We start from the raw sequence: 22,208 nt of genomic DNA on the forward strand, positions 1-22,208 counted from the left end.
CATTTAAATAGCACCTACTTTGTTTCAGGCACTGTGTAAATGCTATAGAAATATTATCTGATTTTATTGTCACAATGACTCTGGGAGTCAGATCTTATTATTATCATCTCCATTTTACAGTTTGGGAAACTGAGGTTTAGTGATTTGCCCAAGATCACACAGCCATTAAATGTCTACGGGTGGATTAAACTCTGGTCTTCCTGAATAGTACCTTCTATCAATTTGAGAAACAGTAAAATTGAAAATCCATTTGGGGAGTTCCATAGAGCATTAAGTACAGTTTTTTTTTTTTTAAGCCAAAATGATAGAACCTGTAATCTGCTAGAATGGCCTTTGAAAATCCAAAGCCAGGTCCATAAGGAGGAAATTAATTTCTGTTGAAAGGAAAAGGGTTAACTATAAGTTGATTTTCAGATGTCACTTCTACTCAATACATGTTCGGTAAGTGCTAATTGATTGACTGCCTAGCTGAGTTTCATTATTATGCTGGTAGAACATGCTACCTGCTTATTCCCCTCACCAAACAAACAATACTAGTATTCCCTCCTTTTAACATTGAGGGTATTACAACTTAATAAATTTGCCAAATATTGGCAATCTTAAGAAAAAGTTCCAAATTTCATTATTCATAGTGAACTTTATAGGAAATAAGGTGAAGAAAGAGGTTAGCTGTGAAAAATGCTTTTTAGCTATCCTTACAATATCACTTTCATATATGTCAAATTCAATGAAGTTCAAGTTAATAAGAAAGCAGAATTGGAGGGCTGCAGAAAAAAATATTTCAGAAAACATATTGCCTAATATTTCCATATTGATGACTCTCTTTGTTTAGCAAACATTGTCACAGAAAAAAAAAATTTAAGCAGAAAAGTGGAATTTTAAAATGTATTTTCCCTGATTGTGAGCAGTCCATATATATTTGTTGTTTTCCCCAAAACTCCTTTCACATCTCTGCACCCCCTTACACCAACACCACAAAAGGGAAGAGAACAATCAATTGAGGAGCTGGATCAATTGCCTATTTTAATCTTCATCACAATGAATGCGGGATTCTCCACTTTGTTTCTAAACATGAATGACAGTCTATTTTGCTGAAATTGATTTTATAGATCTGAGAATTGGAGGAGCAGAAGTATTCTGAAAACACTACACAAACTAGAAGGAAGGTTCCTTTGTCTTAAACAACAGTGTTTATTCCCATATTTCTGTTCAATAAAGCACTTAAAAATTCTATCAACCTTGAAAAAAATTTTATTAACAGGTATTAAGTTTCTCACCCTGCCATATCCTCAATGACTTAGCCATTTGTTGCTTTTTACAAAATGAAACTGTGGGAAAAGTCAGTTTTAGCTTCCATGATTGATGTGAAAGACCATTTAATTCTGTTGTATACTTTCATATTGCTAGAATTATTGTCAGACACTTATTCTTTTTAATCCATCTTGACCTTTTTAAGTTGAAATTTTCCTAAATGCACTTCCCTTTCTTCCTCTGTCTCTTTTTTTTGTCTCTCCCTCTATATCTATATTTTTGATTACTTGCCTAATTAGAGTATACCGGCAAGCAATACATAGGATTGAAAGGCATGAAACTAAGTTGTTACTAGGAAGCAAGCAATTTATTTAAAAAATCAAAGAACTGTGAAGGCCTGCATTAGAACAATGTCATCTGATTCAACCCTTGATTTTTAACAGGAGTTTGTATTACATGGAATTGTATGATTTTTTAAGATAGAAGAGAATTAAAATATCATCTCTTTTACAAATGATGAAATTGAAGCTCAGAAACTTTAAGTAATTTGCCTAAGGACTTACAACTAGTTTATAATAATTCCATAAACACAGGTAGACCTTAATTCCAAATATGGATGATAGTGCAATGGTGTTGAGATAGGAGGTAGAGAATAGTCTGTGAGTAATGCCAAGAAAGTCAGTTTGGGCTCATCCATAGAATGCAGAAGGAAGAGATGGAAAAGTGAACTGGAATGAGATGAAGAAAATAGTTATAGTTTTATTGTTGTAGTTCCTTTATAATTTTTTTTACTCTTTTGTTTAGCAATGTATAATGTTATTCTTCCTCTAGTTATAGAATGGAAATTAATTATGTGTACTGATCTCAGTATATATGCACATATAATTTTGCACACATGCACAAGTGTATGTGTTTATCCTCAGATAATATATAGGATTTGAGAATTAAGAAGGGCACAAGAGTTAATCAGACTATCTTGGCCAGTTTATTTTCATTATTTGATTTTTTCAATGCTTTTAAGAGCCAAAATGGATTGAGCAGACAATGACTCGGTTAATTCTCAATGGTCCAAATGGCAATAGTCAACATGACAAATGATTTTATTATGCTAGTATTTCAATACTACCTGAGGAATCATGGAATTGAATGGAAGTGCTTCATAGTAAAAATAAGGTCAAAATTAGCTTCACAAAAAAGGAATAATATAACAGAATAATAAGAATCAGAGATCAGAAATCTTTGGCAGATTAGGTAATATATTATCTCACTGGGAAAGACCAATGGCAATATCTTTCTGAAAAAGCTATCTTTTCTAATAATCTCCAGTCTGAATAATTATCAATGGGGTACCATTAAATAGCAGTGGGCATTGAACAGGAGTCAGTATGATGAGTAGAGTTGCAAACTGTAAATAATGATGATAATGATTGTAAGGAGAAAATGAATGGTAGGGCACATTGACAAAATTTGCTCGTAGACCAAATTATAGAGGAATGCAGCAGATTCTCAGCATTTACACAATTGGACTTGAGTCAATTGGATGAGATTTAATTTAGATAAATGCCAGATAAAGAACCTGAGAAAAACAAGAACAAAGTAGAATTCCAAAAAGTTCAAAAATAGGAATATGTAGAATGAAGTTTTAGGATTATTATAATGGATAGGAAATTGCATGTAAGCAGATCTTCTGAATATGTTGTAGCAATGTAGTCTTATTCTTATAGACTTAGTCTTATGTGGGTACATTAAAACAAGAATTCTAAGGCAAAGAGATAATCCCTCCCCCGATTTGAGGATATTATTAGGAAGAATATAATATAGGTTTAAACTCTTTATCCTCAATCTATCAATAAGCATTTATTAAGTGAATTATATGTTCCTTAAGCCCTATGGGCATAAAAGTAACATGAAACAGTCTTTTAATTCAAGAAACAACTTGGTAGGAGGTAACGTGTATGTATAAAATTATATAGAGAATAAATACACATTGGTTTTATGAAGGAAAACCCTAACAGCTGAAGGATCAAAAAGCATTAATTTAGAAAAGTTACTTAGGCTGAGTCTTGAAGGAGATAAGGAATTATATGAAATGACCACAAATAAGGAATGAATTCCAAACATGGGTGATGGTCAGTGCACTGGTGTTAAGGTAGAAGGTGGGGAATAATAGTTTGTGAGTGATGGCAAAAAAAAAAAGTCAGTTTAGCTTCTCCATAGAATGTAGCAGGGGAAGCTAGAAAAGTGGATTGGGATGAGGTCAAGAAAGGATTTAAATGTTAGAGGAATTTATACTTTATTGTAGAAGTGACAAGGAAGCACTAGGGTTTATTGAGTAGGGGAGTGGCATGGTCTTTAGCAACTATAGATGATGGATTGTGGAGAGCATGAATTTGAAGCAGAGAAGTCAGTTGGGAGGCCAGATGATGAGAGCCTGAACTAAGGTGGCAGCTGTGCAAATAGTCATAAGTTGGATGTGAGACATATTGCAGAAGTATAATAAAGTACTCAGTACATTATAAATAAGTCCAAGAGATGAAAGGATTCTGTAGTATGCCTTGGGAGAAGGGCTTAATGGGATTCCATGTGTTTGCCTAAAAAGAAAGAAGAGCCCATGATCATAGGCTACAAATATGTGAAAAGTAAGAATAACAGCATACAAGAACTAAAGAATGCTTGAGGTTATTTTATGTGGTATGATATTACTACCACTCAGAGCTAAATAAAAATATCCCATTGCTTTATAAAGTGGCATTCCTATATCAAATGATAAGCAATGGCACTTTACAAGCCAAGATTGAATTAAACTGGGAAAAGAGAACATTTGACATTAAGAAAACAACACTATGGCTTGGTAAATTAGATGCAAAAATACCATTAGGTAAATAATGGAAGCATTCTAGTGGGAGAGGCACAGTCACCGAGCACTGTAGGAAGAACATTGGAGTAGAAAACACAAGTCCTGAGCTACAGTATCTGCTCCACTATTTATTAGCTGTGTCTGGCTTTGGGTATGTCACTTAACTTATGTCTCACTTTTACTTATCTACAAAATGAATGTCATATCTACTACAGGAAATGTCTGTCTCACAGCGTAAGGGTGGGAATACTGATAGTAATAGCTGATATTTAGGTAGAGCTTTAACTTTTAGAAAACATTTTATCTATATGATTCCATTTGGTCCTTAATCCCATGAAGTATTATATTTTTACAAATGGGGAAATTGAGGCTCAGGTTGCAGGCCATTTCCATGTTTATATATCTAGTAAAATGTGAAAGTGGATTCTAACCTTAGGTCTCCCTAAACTCCAAGTCTAGCACTCTTTTCCCTATCAAGTGATGTAATATGTAAATGGTTTGAAAATTATGGATCTCTGTGAAAATTATATATACGTACATATGTATTATATATATGCATAATGTATATGTATAATATATATAATTTTCACAGAGATCTATTTTATATATATATATATATTTAGTATCCAGCATCATACCTTGCCACAGCATAAGCAAGTAATATATAATGATTTAATTACTGAATTTATTGCTTTGAGGGAGATATGATAAAACATTATTTTGTGGATAAATGTTCTACTATTAACCCAGGAGATTAGATTATGTGACCTAATATGCAACGTCCTCTCATAAATAGGTTCAATGAAAAACAAATTATTTTATGAGTAGTAAATAAATTATTATCCATGTACATATATGATTGCTTCATATATACAGTATCTCAGTGGGCTAATCTAGATAGAAATGTCTGTATCTTTTAAAGTAATATGTTTGGGGGCAGCTAGGTAGTGTAGTGGATGAAGCACTGGCCCTGGATTAAGAAGGACCTGCGTTTGGCCTCAGGTATTTGACACTTACTAGCTGTGTGATCCTGGGCAAGTCACTTAACCCTTATTGCCCTGCAAAATAAACAAACAAATAAAGTAATATATTTGTAAAGGTACTGTTTCATGTCTTAGGTAACATTTCTCATTACTTCTATAGAAAAACCACAATGTTTCATTCAATCAACAAATTTTTATTGTGAAAAGCACTGTGCTGAGCACTAGAGATACAAGTGGAGAATTCAATAACCCCAACTTACAAGGAGCTAATATTGTAATGGGTAATGCAAAAAGGACATAAATATATATGGAATAAACGCAAACAAATTAAATGTTCACTAACTTGGGGGGGGATAATTAGAAAGTAATTAGGAAAGGATTCATATGGAATGTGGGACCCAAGATATGTCTTAAAGAAAGACAAGGATTTTATGAGGTAGAGATAAGGAAGGAGCTCATTCTAGGCATGGGAGATAGCTAGTACAAATGCATAGAGATGGGAGATGGGACATTGTGTAAGAGGCAAAGAGAGAAGACCAGTTTGGCAGGATCATAAAGTGCAAGGGTCAGGGGAGAGGGTGTGGGGGGGGAATCTAATGTCAAATGAGACGGCAAGATAGGTTTGGAACATGTTAGAAATGTTTTTAAAAACTAAACAAAATTGTCTACAGATTGTAAATTTCCTTAGCATAGGGAATATATATTTGCCTCTTTATATATCCCCAACACTTAGAACACTTCCTTGAATATATTCGGATTTTCATTCATGCTGAATGAATGAATGGATCCTAGAGGCAACAAGAAGGCATTGGAGTTGAATATCACTAGAAGGATCAGAATCATCAAATGATGCAATATTTTTTTTTTTTGCCCTTGAAAGTATTCTTAAGTTATATAAGTAGGAAAGTACCATGGTCATATCTACAATTAAGGAAAATTATTTTGGCAGCACTGTTTAGGATGTTTAGCAGAACTAGAATTAATGGGGACAAGACAAATGAAGAGGCCATTGCATTAATCTAAACGAGAAGTGATGAAGGTATGAATTAAAATGGTACCTGTATGTGTAGTAAAGGGAAATGATGGGGTGTGAGAGATATTTTGGAGGTAGATAATTTTGAAGGCAGAAACAGCAACATCTGTCAATTGATTCATTATGTGGGATGAGAGTGAGGTGTCCAGAATAATGCCATTATTATAAATCTGAGAAGGCTGGGGAAGTGGTGGTGCCTGAGATAGAAATTTTTTAAAAATTAGAAGAGGAGAGCATTTAGGGTAAAAGATAATGAGTTTACTTTTAGACATGTTGAATTAACTATGTCTCTATGACTTCTAATAGGCAATAGGTGATGCAACAATAAAGCTTAAGAGAGAGACTAGGGCTGGATGTATAGACTTATGAGTCATATGTATAGTCAAATTGATAATTACTCCCATACTAGATGGATTTACAAGTGAATTCTACCAAACAGTTAAAAAGTATTTCCAATACTATAAAAACGATTTGGAATTATAGGGAAAGAAGGAATCCTTCCAAATTCCTTTTATGAGAAAAATATGGTGGTGATACCTAAACCAGGAATAGCCAAAACAGAGAAAGAAAATTATATACCAATTCCCCTAATGAAAATTAATGAAAAATTATAAATAAAATATTAGCAAAGAGATTACAGCAATTTATAACCAGGACAATATATTGGAACCGGGTGGGATTTATACCACCAATGCAGGACTGGATCAATATTAGGAAAACTATCAACTTAATCAACCACATCAATCACAAAACTGACCAAAATCATATGATAATCTTAATAGATGCAGAGGAATCTTTTGACAAAATACAGCACTCATTCCTTATTAGAATACTAGAAAGCATAGGAATAAATGGATTTTTTTCTTAAAATGATAAGCAATATCCATTTAAAACCATCAGTAAGCATTATATGTAATGCGGATAAATTATAAGCATTCCCAATAAGATAAAGTGTGAAATAAGAAAATCCATTATCCCCACTATTATTCAATATTTTACTAGAAATTTTAGCTTTAGCAAGGAGGGGGAAAAGAAATTGAAGGAATTAGAATAAGCAAGGAAGAAACAAAATGATCACTCTTTGCAGATGCTATAATGGTATATTTAGAGAATCCTAAAAAATCAACTAAAAAAAACTACTTGAAACAATTAACAACTTTAGCAAAGTTGCAGGATATAAAATAAACCCACATAAATCATCAGCATTTCTATATATGACCAGCAAAGCCCAGTAGCAACAGAAAGAGAAATTCCATTTAAAATAACTGTAGACAACATAAAATATTGGGGATTTTGCCAAGGCAAATTCAGAAACTATATGAGCATAATTGCAAAACACTTTTCCCACAAATAAAATCAGATCTAAACAAATGGAAAAATATCAATTGCTCGAGTAGGCTTAGATAATGTAATAAAAATGACAATTCTACCTAAATCAATTTACTTATTCAGTGCCATACCAAACTACCAAAAATATTTTATAGAGCTGGAAAAAAAAGAATAACAAAATTCATATAGAAGGACAAAAGGTCAAGAATATCAAGGGAATTAATGGAAAAAATGCAAAAGAAGGTGGCCAAGCCATACCAGATGTAAAATTATATTGTAAAGTAGCAACCATCAAAACTATTTAGTACTGATTAAGAAATAGATTGGTAGATCAGTGGAATAGGCACACAAAACATAGTAGTAAATGAATATAGGAATCTCCTGTTTGATAAACCCAAAGACACCAGCTTCTGAGATAAGAACTCATTTTTTTTGACAAAACTGCTGGGGAAACTGGAAAATAGTTTGGCAGAAATTTGACATAGACCAACATCTTACACCATATACCAAAGTAAAATCAAAATGGGTACATGATTTAGACATAAAGGGTGATACCATAGGCAAATTAGAAGAGGAAGGAATGGATTACCTGTCAGATCTATGGAGAGTGGAAGGATTTATGAACAAAGATGAGATAAGAGAACATTATGAAATGCAAAATGGATCATCTTGATTACAATAAATTAAAAAGGTTTTGCACAAACAAATCCAATGCAACTAAGATTAGAGGGAAAGCAGAAAGCTGGGAAACAATTTTTAAAAGTCAGTGTTTCTGATAAAGGCTTCATATCTAAAATAAATAGAAAACTAAATCAAATATGTAAGAATACCAGTCATTTCCCAATTGAGAAATGGCCAAAGAATGTGAACAGGCAGTTTTCAGATCAAGAAATTAAAGCTATCTATAGCCATATGAAAAAATGTTCTCATTCACTACTGCTTATAGAAATGCAAATTATAACTACTCTAACATACCACCTCACACCTATCCAATTGGCTTACATGATGGAAAAGGAAAATGATAAATGTTGGAGATGTGGGAAAATTGGAACACTAATGCACTGTTGGTGGAGTTGTGAGCAGATCCAACAATTCTGGAAAGCAATTTGGAGCCATATCCAAAAGGCTATGAAACTGTGCATACCCTTTGACCCAGCAACACCACTACTAGGTCTATAGCCCAAAGAGATCATAAAAAAGGTGAAATGACTCATATGTATAAAAATATTTATAGCATCTCTTTTTGTGGTGGCAAATAATTGGAAATTATGGAGATGCTCGTCAATTGGAAAGTAGCTGAACAAGTTGTGGTATATGAGTGTAGTGAAATACTATTGTACTGTAAAAAAAGATGAGCATGCAGATGACAGAAAAGCCTGGAAAAACTTACATGAATTGATGCTGAATTCAGTGAGCAGAACCAAGAGCACACTGAAACAGCAACATTGTTGGATGATCAACTATGATAACTTTATCTCATTTTAGGATTACAATGATCTAAAACAATTACAAGACTCATGATGGAAAATACTCTTCACATACAGAAAAAGAACTATTGATTCTGAATGCAGATCAAAGCATACTATTGTCACCTTTGATGGGTTTTTTTTTTGTAGTTGTTTCTTCTTTCTTGTGTTTTTCCCTCTTGTTCTGATTCTTCTCTCACAATATGTCTAATGTGGAAATATGTTTAATATGATTATAATGTATAACCTATATCAAATTGCTTTCTGTCTTGGGGGGAGGAAGGGAAGGAGAAAGAAAAAAATCTGGAACTTAAAATCTTATGAAGATGAATGTTGAAACCTATCTTTTCATGTCATATCATCAAATAAAATGTTATTAAAAAGAAATATATATGTATATATGTATATATAATTGCTCTCATATACCCATGGTAGCTGACAGGATTACAGAGAGAGGGGGGAGACCATAAAGGGAGGTAGAGAGGACAGAGTGTGATCCATAGTATCAAGATAAGGGCAGGAAGTATGAGCAATTACAAAAGATCAGATTTGGTGATACAATGCCATCTGTAACTTTGGGGAGAGCACTTTCATTTGAAGTTGGAAGTCATACTACAAAAGGTTGAAAAAGGAGTAGAGAAATGAATGAGACTGGTTATAGTAGCTTTGTCAAGGAGTTTGGTTGAGAAAAATGAAGGAATAAGTAGCTAGAGAGAAATTGAAGATGTGAGAATTGAGAGTAGATGACCAAAGTTGCAATCTGCTGAAGAAGACCAATGAGACAAAGGGTACATATAGAGGAGTTGACCTGGGCAAAGAGAAAGATGTGTTTATTTGTTTTTTTCAGAGAATGGGGCAAAGAAGGAGTCAGAAAGATGATGTCCAGTGGTTTCATGGGGAAGAAAATGGGAGAACAGAGAGTCCATATCAAATGTCCTGTTTCCTAAGTAAAGAGGCAAGGTACTTACTTGAAGGAGATAGAGAAATACAAAGCACAGAGAGGAAAAAGGTTTGCAAGAGTCTATGAGAAGTAAAATAAGGAATCAAAGGAGGAATAAAAAGATTGCCTTGCTGAAGTGAGGGCATAGTTGACACTGAAAATAATTTTGAAGTACACATTTTGCAAGGTTACAAAAGAGAAACTATATAAAACATTTTCTTCTCTGGTTTATGATATGTTGATTTTCTGAAAATTTTGCACTTAAAGCTCTACTTAAAACTTTCATTGCTAATTTTAAAAATGAATAATTTTTTTAAACAATGAATCAAGTATTGGTCCTCTCAATAAAATATTGTTTTGCTCTTTCTTTCCAACAGTATGCTATTTGGCTAGTCCTCTGGGTTACATGGAATGTGTTTGTTATCTGCTTCTACTTGGAGGCTGGAGATCTCTCAAAGGTAATTTACTCTCTAACTTGTTTCAGTCATCAGCACTGGTTTAGCAACCAATTCCTAAAACTAAGCTGTCTTTTTGTGATCCTCTCCTGTCTTCAGATAGATGAGTCTAGCCCAGTGGCTACTTGGAGTGTACTGTATTTTGGAACAACTTTGGCAGTTCTTTAATTAAAGGTCTATAGGTATATAACAGATTAAACTTATGAAGGAAAATGACAGTGACATAGATTTTGACCATCCTCATTCAATATATATTTAAACAAATATTTTGGGTAATTAAGGACTTTGGCAATGGTGTTGAGTTCTCTGTTTTGTTTTTGCAACTTATATCTTAAAGGAAGAATAGAACCTTGTTAGAAATCAATTACCTTTCCTTTAACTTTCCTGCCCCCCCCCCAATATGTATTGCCTATGTTATTGATATGGTGGGAAATGGGGTATGGGTTGGGTTAGGGATTGGGGTTCTTGGGAATTCTTCTTTAAAGAATTACACCCTCTTGCACACAAAATGTAGTTAGAATAAGGTGATGGTTTATTTAGAAGCAAGGGAAGGGAAGGGTTGGGGGAGGGAAACCATGAAAGAAATCCTTGGACTTTTTTACATGGGGAGATTTGGCATAAAGCACATGGCTCAGAGGTACCAAATCTCCTCGAACAGGAGACTGGAAGGTACTTTTATAGAGAACTGATGGGGATGGACCATCTGCCCGTGAAAAGTTCCTTTAGTGAGAGAGGACCATCCCCCACTGGTGGTAGCTGGGGGAATTGGGTGAGGAGAGGAGAACCATCCCCCATCGGTAGTGACTAAAGGAATTGGGTGAGGGGTGGCTACAGATTCCTCTTCAGAAAGCAAAGGCCGCAGCCACACCCAAATTTATCTCCCCAGGGTAAGGGAGACCAGAATGAAGGGTAGGAATCTGAAGCTAGCTCAGTCCGATTTGGTTCAGCTTATGTCTCTAGGTGTTATCTGTCCTCTGGTTTAGTTTCTCAAGGAGATGATTCCTTGGTGTGCCCCAGAGAACTTCTGGGGTGCTCTGCACCCCATGACATTATAATGGGACAATTATGTTGTCATAGCTAAATGAATTGTCACCTGAGTTAGAGTATTTGCTATAGAAATAAAAACACAAATCAAAGAAAAAACAAATTCTTTTTGAAAATACTCTCTAAAAGACATTTTTATTGTATACTTCTTCATGACAGATAAAGCTGATTTTCCCATTTGGAGCATCTGATATGGGAAATCTCAGTTTTCATTATGAATATAAGCTAGTTCCCTATGGGTTTCATAGTTACGTTAATTATTTTTTGTTTTGTACTTTTAAAATATTTATGCCTGCCAATTAAGAGTCTCCTAATATTAAGTGAAAATGAATTATAAGCTTTTATGTTCATCTATAGTATTAGAATTTCTATTGTAACATAGAGGATTTATATATATATATATGTATATATATATATGATATTCTACATATATTATGTTTTCTACATATGTTTTATGCCAGTTTTGTCAGTTTAAATGCTGTGGTCCTAGGTTTTTCACTCTTCCTATTAGTATCATCTTGGAAACAGAATGCTTAAATTGAATGCCATACTTCTTTCAGTTCTAATTCTGATTCTGCTTTTAACTAGTTGTCTGATCTTGAATGAGATACAAAAACCTTTCTGTGCCTCAGTTTCCGCAGTTGAAAAAATGATTATGAGAACACATGTTTTCTATGTTACTTGTTAGTGCATTGGCCCTGTATTTGGGAGGACCTGAGTTCAAATCTCACCTCTGACATAGTAGCTGTGTGACCCTTGGCAAGTCACTTAACCCCAATTGCCTAAAACATCCACAGCCATCTCCAGTCATCTTGATAATATATTTTGCCACTCGACCCAGATGGCTCTGGAGGAGAATATGAGGCTGGTGACTTTGCACAGCCCTCCCTCATTTAAATCCAATTCACTGTAAGTCATGACATCTGTCATGGTTCTCTTCGAGAATGAAGGACAAACAACAGCAATTGTAAAAACTATCAGAGTTTCTAAATTGTACAGATCTACTTTGAATTCAGATTTATGTGACTTTAAATATATACTGTGATAAAGAGCAACACTGGAGAATATTGAAAAACCCATTGTCTACTTCTATTTATTATTTTTTTCTCAGATATAAACTTGATGTTAACATATGGGGGCATAGATTCACGGAATATTAGAATTAGAAGAAACTTCAGAGATAATCTAAACCAGTGGTGTTAAACTAAAAAAAATATCAATTCCTATGAACCACATATTGACCTAGACAACCACAAATTAACATTGTTTACATTGTATTTTCCTAAACATTTCTCATCACATTTTAAACTGGTTTGGCCCGCATCTTAGGAGTTTTGTGGGCAAAAGGTGTTGAGTTTGTTACCTCTTAAATTTTAGTCCATCCTTTTCACTTTACAGATAAGGAAATTGAAGCCCATAGAACTGCTATGCAAGGACACTGCTAGTCAGTGGCAGGTTTTTTATTTGCTTTTATTTCATGAGACTTAATATATTACTTTTTCTATCTTACCAGGCACAAAAAGATTTTTACAAATTTAGATGATATTTTAAAACACTGATACTAATAAACATAATTAGGATAAAGCTTTTTGAGCAATGACATAAATCGCTAACTTGGTAAATAGATGTAGAAAAATAACCAGTGAATAGTTTTGTTATATTTTTTATCTACTGGCCACAGTGAGCAGAGAGAACAGTTGGAAAACAAGAATGATCTACTAATACCTAGTGATATCAGAAGAGAGGAAGGCCTCAGAACATTGTACAGAATTGCATTGTTTAAAGTTATAGGTAACCAAGAGTCATCTAGGATGAGCAGGCATGGAGAGATTATGATCTATGTGGTTGGAAGGAATTTCTACATCTTTGAGAAGAATCCTATTTGAGTCATTTGCCATTTCTGAGTCTTTAGTTCTGACTCTACAAAGACTATGAATTGTTGGAAAAGAGTAAAGTACATAGAGATGGATAACAACATTAGTACTAAAAATCTGTGCCCTGCTCTCACTCCAGGAGAAAGTAATGGCATTTATGACCAACTGAAAAATAACTTGCAATATGAACATGTAATTATCATTTGGTATGATTCAAGATATCTCTGTATTGCATTACATCAAGTAACTAGAAATGGCCAGGATTTAAGCCAGATTTAACCATTTATCACTTTGATTACCACCACTTTGTGTGTGTGTGTGTGTATATGTGTGTGTGCGTTTGTGTGAATAAAGATAAAATGAATGAATTGTTGTTTAGTCATTTTTAGTCATGCTCAATGCTTCATGACTCCATTTAGGGTTTTCTTGGCAAAGGTACTAGAGTGAAGATACTGAGGCAAATGTGGTTAAGTTACTTACCATGATCTCAGAGCTAGTAAGTGTCTGAGGCTGGATTTGAAGCCTAAACCCTCTCCAATCCAAGCTGGTATAGTAAATATTGAATACTTCTAAATAGCCATGATTTCAATGATTTATGTATTCCCTCCAGTGAAATAGATCATATTTTCTTCATACCTTAAATGCCTCTATTATATGTATACTTTGGTACTTAATAATAGTTCAATGGATAGAAAACTGGATTTGGATTGAGGAATTGCTTTCAAACTCTACCTCTACCATCTGTTTAATGCTGGCAAGTCACTTGATTTATCTGTAAATGATGGAATAGGAATAGACATCTCAAGTAGGTCTTGATTTCTCAAGATGCTTCCCTAAATAAGTCAATGATTCTATGATTTCATCATGTGTATGGCTCTGCCAACAAGGAAGCACTCCTCTATGACTTAGTAAAAGGTCATTAGGAAGGTTCTATGGCAGAAAAAAAAACCTTGTATAGTCTTATGGCCAATTAAGTCACTAGCCTTTTCCAACATAGTTAGACAGCTACTCAGATAATAACCATATGGTTCAGGACTGCGATTTATTGAGTGTGGGGAGCTCCTAATATAAAAATTCCATCTACCAATCAAGATTAATGTTTTGTCTTTAACTTATAATCTAAGAAAGTTGCCAGATTCACTGAAGAGTTCAATGAATTGACCTCATTCACAAAACTCATAGGTGTCAAAGACAGAATTTAAATCAAAGTTGTCCATATTCCAAGGTTAACTTTCTCTACATTTACACCATGCTCCCTCATATTTATTTACATTATGTAATTATTTTAATAAAAGGGCCACAGGGTATGGGAAAATTGAGAGGGTGATAATAAAATCATAATACTTATTGCATACCCATGTGTAAACATACACACACACACACACACACACACACACACACACACGCATCTTGAATCTTTCCATGTTTGCTTTAAGAAGAAAAGTAAAAAACAGAAAATATTACCAGACCTGTGATGATGCTCATGGGTTTTTATTTCTATTAAGCAAAACATGTCAGGGCCTTGAAATATACTGTACCAGATAAACTCAAAATAAAAAATACCTAATAACTTTTGGGGAAGTAGAATATTAGCCTATATTTTCCACTAGGGATTTCCTAGGAGGTTCTGAACCACAAGGGACGTGTTGGCACAGCACGTTCTTAGAACCATTTGATAAAATTACATCTTAATAATAAATGTTTCAGCTGTGTGTGTGTGTGTGTGTGTGTGTGTGTGTGTGCGCAATAGCTTCTGGTGGTGGTAGAGTTAGTGAAATAAAGAATTATTTTATTTCTTAATAGAGTGAAGTGATACAGCTTGGGAATTAAAATAAAAACACCCAACATCCTTCTTTAGTGCAAATCCATGCATTTTGCTATTAATACCAAATAAGTCAAAGGCACCAACTTATTTCCATTAGCAAGTAAATCATCACTAATAGTCTTTTGCTGCTTGAAATTAGCTATCAGGGACAGAGGCCTTGAGATGGGTTTACAAGAGCTCCTTATTAGAGCCAAAGGAACCTGTAAAAACGTTGACATTTTTAGTACTGTGAGATTATCACCTGCTTAAAGGACTGAAGAAACTAACAGATTACAACTAAGCATCACTGGAGAACTGATTGGGGTCTTTACCAGTGGTCAGGGGAGGTAAGGATGCATAATGGAGACCAGGCTGATTCTTTTTGCAGCAATCACTGAATGTCTTTTGCTGAAATCTGGCTCCATATGCATCTAAAATCAGTAGGATTTGTTTTACTTCAATGCCAACAAAGAAAAAAGGGGGAAAATGCTGTGGGGTGGGGGGATGATGGTGTTGGGAACAACTAAAGCTCCCGTGGACATATGGTTTTATGATTGGGATCATATACGGGCACAGCACGCCCCTCTGCAGAGTGGTCTTTCTTTATGGCATTTCTCTGATCCTTTGCCTCACTGTTAGCCCCTACACCCCTGGCTGTCAGGCAAGCCTTTCAGCAAGGTACCATGACCAATGAAAGGAAATTGTTCAGGCGGCTCGAAAAGAACAGACAGGATTGCTTCTTAAAGCTCACATTTTGCTTCCACACAGGAAAAGCCCATACAGCCTCCCAAAGATGAATTCCTGACCTAATTTATACATCTCTGCTGTCCCCCCATAATCCATTTTGTTCAAAGAAATTCCACAGTAGAATGAGTTTTAATGACATTTTCCTTTTTTGAATAATCACCTGAAAAAATTGGAGAGCAGATATTTACCCATATTGGCTCAGTGAGGTGAGCTAGCAAGCCCTGGGAGGGTCAGTTTAGTTTGAGAAAAGGGAAAATGGCTGTATTAAAATTTTATATGAACACTCACACTCTCTCCACTCCAAGTTGTGGCAGAAATGCAATGATTAAGTGCCCATATGCTCAAACAGAGAAAGTCAAGGTAGGGACTTGCTATTGAAATCGGCCTCGAAGTCTTGGAGATTTGAAATAGTATAGCTGCAACAGCATAAAAGAGTCTTATAACACATCCTGGTTGGTAATGGCCCTTGGCAATGAAGCAGTTAATAACATCTGCTCTGCTTTTCATTTTACAACCCAAAGCTGGTCTTAGCAGAGTCCATGAAAATTTAATCATTTTCTTTTAACAAACAATCTAAAGGATAACTCTAAAGGGCAAAGTTATATGTGTTTTTCCCTTTTTCTACTCTAAGGGTTTGAGAAAGGTAAGATTATAACATTTAATTCTTTAGTTGCTATGTCTGCCTTATATCCCTCAAAGTAATATAATGCCAGAAGTGATCAAGCAATCAGTGGTGAATGGAAAGTACATAGATATATGAAAGTCTGAAATGAGAATACAGAACCTAGATCTATTGATGATACATAGAATGCAGAATGAAAAAGAAAAAAAATTCTCCCATAAATCCCAAGTTATTGGTTTTTATATGACTTGTATTTGTTGGCATAATTAGTATATATAAGATTGGTATATATGAAGGAAGTGTTGCATTTGCAAACAATGATGTATGTTTGAGACACTGCTATCTAATGAATGTGGGAAGAAAGAAGGATAAGAACAAGTATTTTGGAGTCTTCACTTTGATTATCCCCATTGCACCATCTCTGCTCCTCACGTCACTGGTCTCTAAAATAGGTCCACCAACTAACTAGGGGAATGCCTCAAAGGAGTATGTGATCAGCTAATTGGAGGGCTCTTAGAAGATGCATTGAATCCCACTGTCCCCATGATATCCATCCTATGGGCTTGTCTCACTCTGCCCTTTCCTTCCTCTGCATGCTCCCAATTTTTGCCTTTCAGCTCCACTTGGGCCCCTAAGAGCAATTATAATATAATTTTGACCCTGGAACCTTCAGTTGCCACATGTGCTGTTGGAATAATACCATACATCATCATTTTGTGCCTGCAGCAGGTTCTTATTTCATGAGTCTGTATTCTGGAAGCAGTGTCCTGTGAATCAGTTTCTTATCCTACTCATCCTACCCACCACTCAACTTCATCTTTGTGAGTGACCCAGGATGACTAGGTATACACAGATTGAATCTCACATCTCTTTATTTTTTGTTTTCTTCAAATCCTCTCCCTCTTCCAACTTTGCTATTAATATTGAGATATAAGGGCCTAAAATTCTAGCTATGATGTCTAAAATCTAATCAATAGTCTCCTTAAATTAGAAGCTTTAGCAAGAGTTTAGGTTTTAAAGTATTTATTAAAGTGCATCAGAAGTTGGTGAGGAGAGAGGGGTAAAAATCAAACTTTATCTAACTATATCTAAGAGATCTCCACATCTCACCTGCCAAAGCCCAAGTCATGAACCGAAGAAGCTACTCTCCCCTTGGTTTCTCCCACAAGCCTCCCGTGAAACAGGGAAAACAGGGTTCTCCACACACACAGCTCCAAGCTAATTGGTTGGTAGCTCTAATTGACAGGACCCACGGGTAAACATCACTTCCTGACACCAAACTGACCTTTAAAATCCCAGAAAAGGTCACTTCTGGATGCTAAAGTCACATGGTTTCTCAGTCACATGATTTCTCCTCATGGCGGAGCTTCACTGCAATATCTTTCTCAACAGGTTGGTAACACTCCAAATCTCATAGATAGAAATGCTATCCATCTACTCACCCAGGTTCACAACCACAGTATCATCCTCTCTTCCACATTCTCACTCTCCCCATCCATATCCATTCAATTAGCATATTTTGTCATTACTCATTACTAAGTCCACAGTCAATGAGCCTAAAAACAATCAAGTGCCTAGTATGTGGCAGATACTGTTTTAGGTACTCAGTAGAAAAATATAAAGAATGAAACAATCTGTATGCTACAGGTACTTACATTCTCCATTTCTTCACATCAGTTACCTTGGCACCAACTCATCTAATACTTTGTCCAGGTCCTCAGCCACTCTTGCCTTATCTATTAATAGATCTGCCTACTTCAAGTCTCACTCCTTTTCAATCCATTCTCCACATAAATAGCATTCCCGAAACATGTATCTGACTGCTTTACTTCCCTGCTCAATAAATTTGAGAGGTTCTCTACTGAGTTTTGGTTGAAATATAATTTCATCTTGATCTCATCCTTTTTCATTTGTATTTCTGTTGAACTTTTATGCTCTACATGATTAGTTCATCAATATGTGTATATGATTTATAGATAATTAAATTTGTAATTATTTACTGATGGTATTATATGATTAATTAAGTTCAGACACATCATGACACAATCCACAGATTCCTCTTAAAATATAACATTAAAAGCATCAGCCAACTTGGTTTGGAAACGTACTATTCATGTAAGTGATTGTTTCAAGAATATACATTTTTAGCGGAGCCTGACTTGACTGTTCTGTAAAATGGATAATATTCTGACAACTCCCTGAAGTTATTGAGTTCCCTTAGTTACAAAATAAAACAAAGGTCAAGTGTGTGTGTGTGTGGGGGGGGGTATTTTAAAGCACAATGAGTTTAGACTTGTCACATTTTTCTGATCTTCAGTTTTCTCAACTGTAAAATGGGCAGGATAACATGGACATGAGAAGGATCACAACATAGTGAATAGTTGCCAGGCCTAAAAAGTCAGGAAGACTTTCTGGAATGTTTAACTTCTGCCTCTGACATAGACTAATTGTGTGACTATGTGCAAGTTTTTTTAATCTCTCATCATCCCCAGGCAAACTTCTCAGTCCATAAGCTTCATGTGAATTCCTGATCTGTAGTCATGGAAGGAGTTGTCACACTGGGAGCTCTCAATAACAGTAAAAACACAGGTTCAGGACCAAAGAAAAATAGCTTACATACTGACATCACAGGGCTGTTATTTAAAAAATAAATGTTTTGTATTTTATAAAATGAAAAGCTACCACACTAAAGGTAGCTCCTGTTTAGACATGAATCAGTCTTTGTTACCCCATTATAGAGGTTTCTTGGCAAATATGCTGGTGTGATTTGCCATTTCTTTCTCCAGCTCATTTTACAGATGAAGAACTGAGGCAAACAAGGTTAAATGACTTGCCCAGCGTCACACAGCTAGTTAACGTCTAAACCCAAATTTGAACTCATGTCTTCTTGACTCCAGGGTCAGAGCTCGATCCACTGCACTGGCTAGCTACCCCCATCAATAATACCTGGACATAAATACAATATTGATAATGGAATAATATTTTTATTTATTCAGTCATCACTAATATTTATTAAGTATCTACCATGAGTCAGGCCTCATACTAAGCTCTGGAACTTATGGTTTAATGGGACACATGACATCCAAGCAATTATATAATTTATTCATTTTATGTATGTTTGTATGTATATAGAGAGAGGGAGAGAGAAGATATGTGCATAAATACATATATGTGCATATACATCAGTACATATTCACATATGTTTACATACATACATACATATATTCACTAAAGGGAAGGCACTAGTATGCTAGTATTAAGGGGGTTCTTAAAGGCTTCCTGTAGATGGTGGGATTTTAGCTAGGACCTGGATGAAGCTAAGGAAGGCAGGAGACAGAGGCGAATAGAGAGGCCATTGTAGGCATGAAGGACAGCCAATAAAAATGCTTAGAACTCAAACATGGAATATCTTATTCAAAGCAGCAAGTAGGCCAGTGTCACTGGAATGCAGAATACATGGTGGAGCATATGGCATAAGAAGACTGGAGAGGTGGGGAGAGAAGAATCAAAGTTATGAAGGTCTTTGAACATCAAAGAGGATTTTATATTTAAGCTTGGTCATGATAGGGAGCCACTGGTGTTTATTGAGTGTGACATAGTCAAACCTGTGCTCTTGGAAGATGACTGATATCTGAATGGATGATGGCTTGGAGTAGGGGTGGTGGAGAAGAGAATTAAGACTGGCAGACCCACCATTAGGCTCTTGCTACCATCCAAGCATCAGGTGGTGAGGGTCTCATGATGAATGTGGGGGAAGTATCAGAAGAGAGAAGAGGGTATATTCGAGAGATATGTTGCAAAGGTGCAATCAACAGGCCTTGGCAACAAATTGGATATGGGGATGGGGAGGGTGAGAGATAGTGAGGAGCTGAAGATGGCACCTAGTTTGTAAGCCTTGTCAATTCAAAGGATGTTGATGCCTTTGATGGTAAGAGGAAAGGGTTTGGGGTTAAGGATAATAAAGTCAGTTTTAGACATGTTGAACTTAAAATACATATGGGATATCCAGTTTGAGATGTCCAATAAGCAGTGGGTGATATGAGATAGGAAGTCAGCAAAGAAGCCAGTCTTAGATAAGTAGAAGTGAGAATCAGCATGGAGGTAATAACTGAATTCATGGGAACTGAAGAGATCACCAAGCAAAACAACATAGAGAAGAAGATCAGAGAGCCCAAGACAGAGCCCAACAGGACTTTCCTGCTTATCAGGTGTGACTAGGATGAAGATCAAGTAAAGAAGACTGAAAAGGAACATTTAGATAGGAAGAGAGCCAGCAGAAGGGAGTAAGCACAAAACATTAAACAGGAGAAAATATCAAGAAGATGTATTATGAGTCTCAAATTAGGGTAGAAATTTTATTAATCAAGTGATAACTTTTTAATAACCTTAATATTACCTCAATTTGATTAGCAAAAGAACAATTATGTAAAAATCTACAACAACATACTGTTAACTACACATTGTTATGAGCAGCAGTTAAGATTGCTTAGTTGTAGTTTCCACACTGGGTTAGTTAATGGTTTAAATGTCAGGGTTGCATATAAAAATCACAAGGCAACCTGCAGATTGTTTAATTTTGAGCATATTACCTTCCTGGGATGATGTTTTAACAGATGTCCTGTTAAGATAACAGAGGAACAAAATTAGCTTGCAACTCAAAGCATCTGCTTAACTTTGTAGGTAAATGCCTTTGAGCATTAAATCTGACCAGGGTTGTTGGATTAATAGCTATGAGAATGTTTCCAGTAAATGACTTTTTTTGGGGGGGGGCTTTCTTACTCAGGGCAGATTTGACATGCTTGATCATATATCTAATAGATGGAAATCGAAAACGTTATTGGCAACCAGCAGAGTTGAGTTATATTGAAGGTACATTCACGGGGTAGATACAATCCAATGTGCTTGTAGTTATCTTGACTTGCAGCCGTTCTTTAACTGTAAGTTGTCTACCAATTAGAAGAGAACAAAGTACAAAAGAAACAGTTTCCCCCAATTTTAGCTGTGCTTCTGTCAAAAAATATATTTCCCTTTGATTGCTGTTCCATTATGAGGCATAACTAAAGAAGTTTGGGGTATTATGATGGTCTGTATAAATCAGTATTTCATGAAACTTTTAGTTGCTTTTTAAGTTGAATGGATTTGATTCTGCAGAGCTTAGAGCTTTCCTGATATTTACATCACTATATGAGAAATTCCAGCTCTTGTAATGAGTGCTTGTCCCTGTTGCTGATACATAGTAAGACTTTGATAAATTATTCTTGACTGAACAGGCTCCTTTGCTTAGATAAAAGGCATAAAGTGGGCCAAAGAGAGAAGTGGGACTGCATTGTGTATAGGTACAGGAAAATTGAACTGTAATTATGCAGGCTATGGGTGATGCTGGCCATTGCTTTGACATCAAAGCAATCAACCTTGAGAATTTGTATTTTAGTGGTTGCACAAAGAAATGTTGACAAGGGTTCTACTCACTTTCTTTGAAATCATGATTTTAGAGACATGCATAATTGAGTAATGATGTGAATCATTTTACTCATTGATATGCAATATGTGATGAGATCTGTAATCTCATTTATTCATGTGGTCCCTCCACTGAAATATACTACAATCATTCCATGCCTGCTTAGCTTCTTTATCCTCAAGCCAAAGTTTGTCACAGGAGGTCCACCCAATTGAATAGAGGTCTTCTTTACTGTCTCCAGACAGCATGAGGCACTCTGACAGTCTCCCTATCATCCTTTGCTCCTTGACACAGTGAAAAATTTCTGTCATACAATTCACTTATGACAAGCTTTAATCCTATTCA

The 22,208-nt window shown here is 35.4% G+C and overlaps 1 protein-coding gene across 2 annotated transcripts in view; it reads left to right on the forward strand.

Moving 5' to 3' along the window:
* The window catches only part of NKAIN2 (sodium/potassium transporting ATPase interacting 2), a 1,311,503-nt gene that overhangs the window by 701,055 nt on the left and 588,240 nt on the right, over positions 1 to 22,208 (forward strand). For both annotated transcript variants that reach the window (XM_043999967.1, XM_043999968.1), the window contains exon 4: positions 10,237 to 10,317. In XM_043999967.1, coding sequence (XP_043855902.1) covers positions 10,237 to 10,317 — 81 coding nt within the window. The remainder of the gene's footprint in view (positions 1 to 10,236; positions 10,318 to 22,208) is intronic.

The sequence above is a fragment of the Dromiciops gliroides genome, chromosome 4 (assembly GCF_019393635.1).
Source record: "Dromiciops gliroides isolate mDroGli1 chromosome 4, mDroGli1.pri, whole genome shotgun sequence".
Lineage (NCBI taxonomy): Eukaryota > Metazoa > Chordata > Mammalia > Microbiotheria > Microbiotheriidae > Dromiciops > Dromiciops gliroides.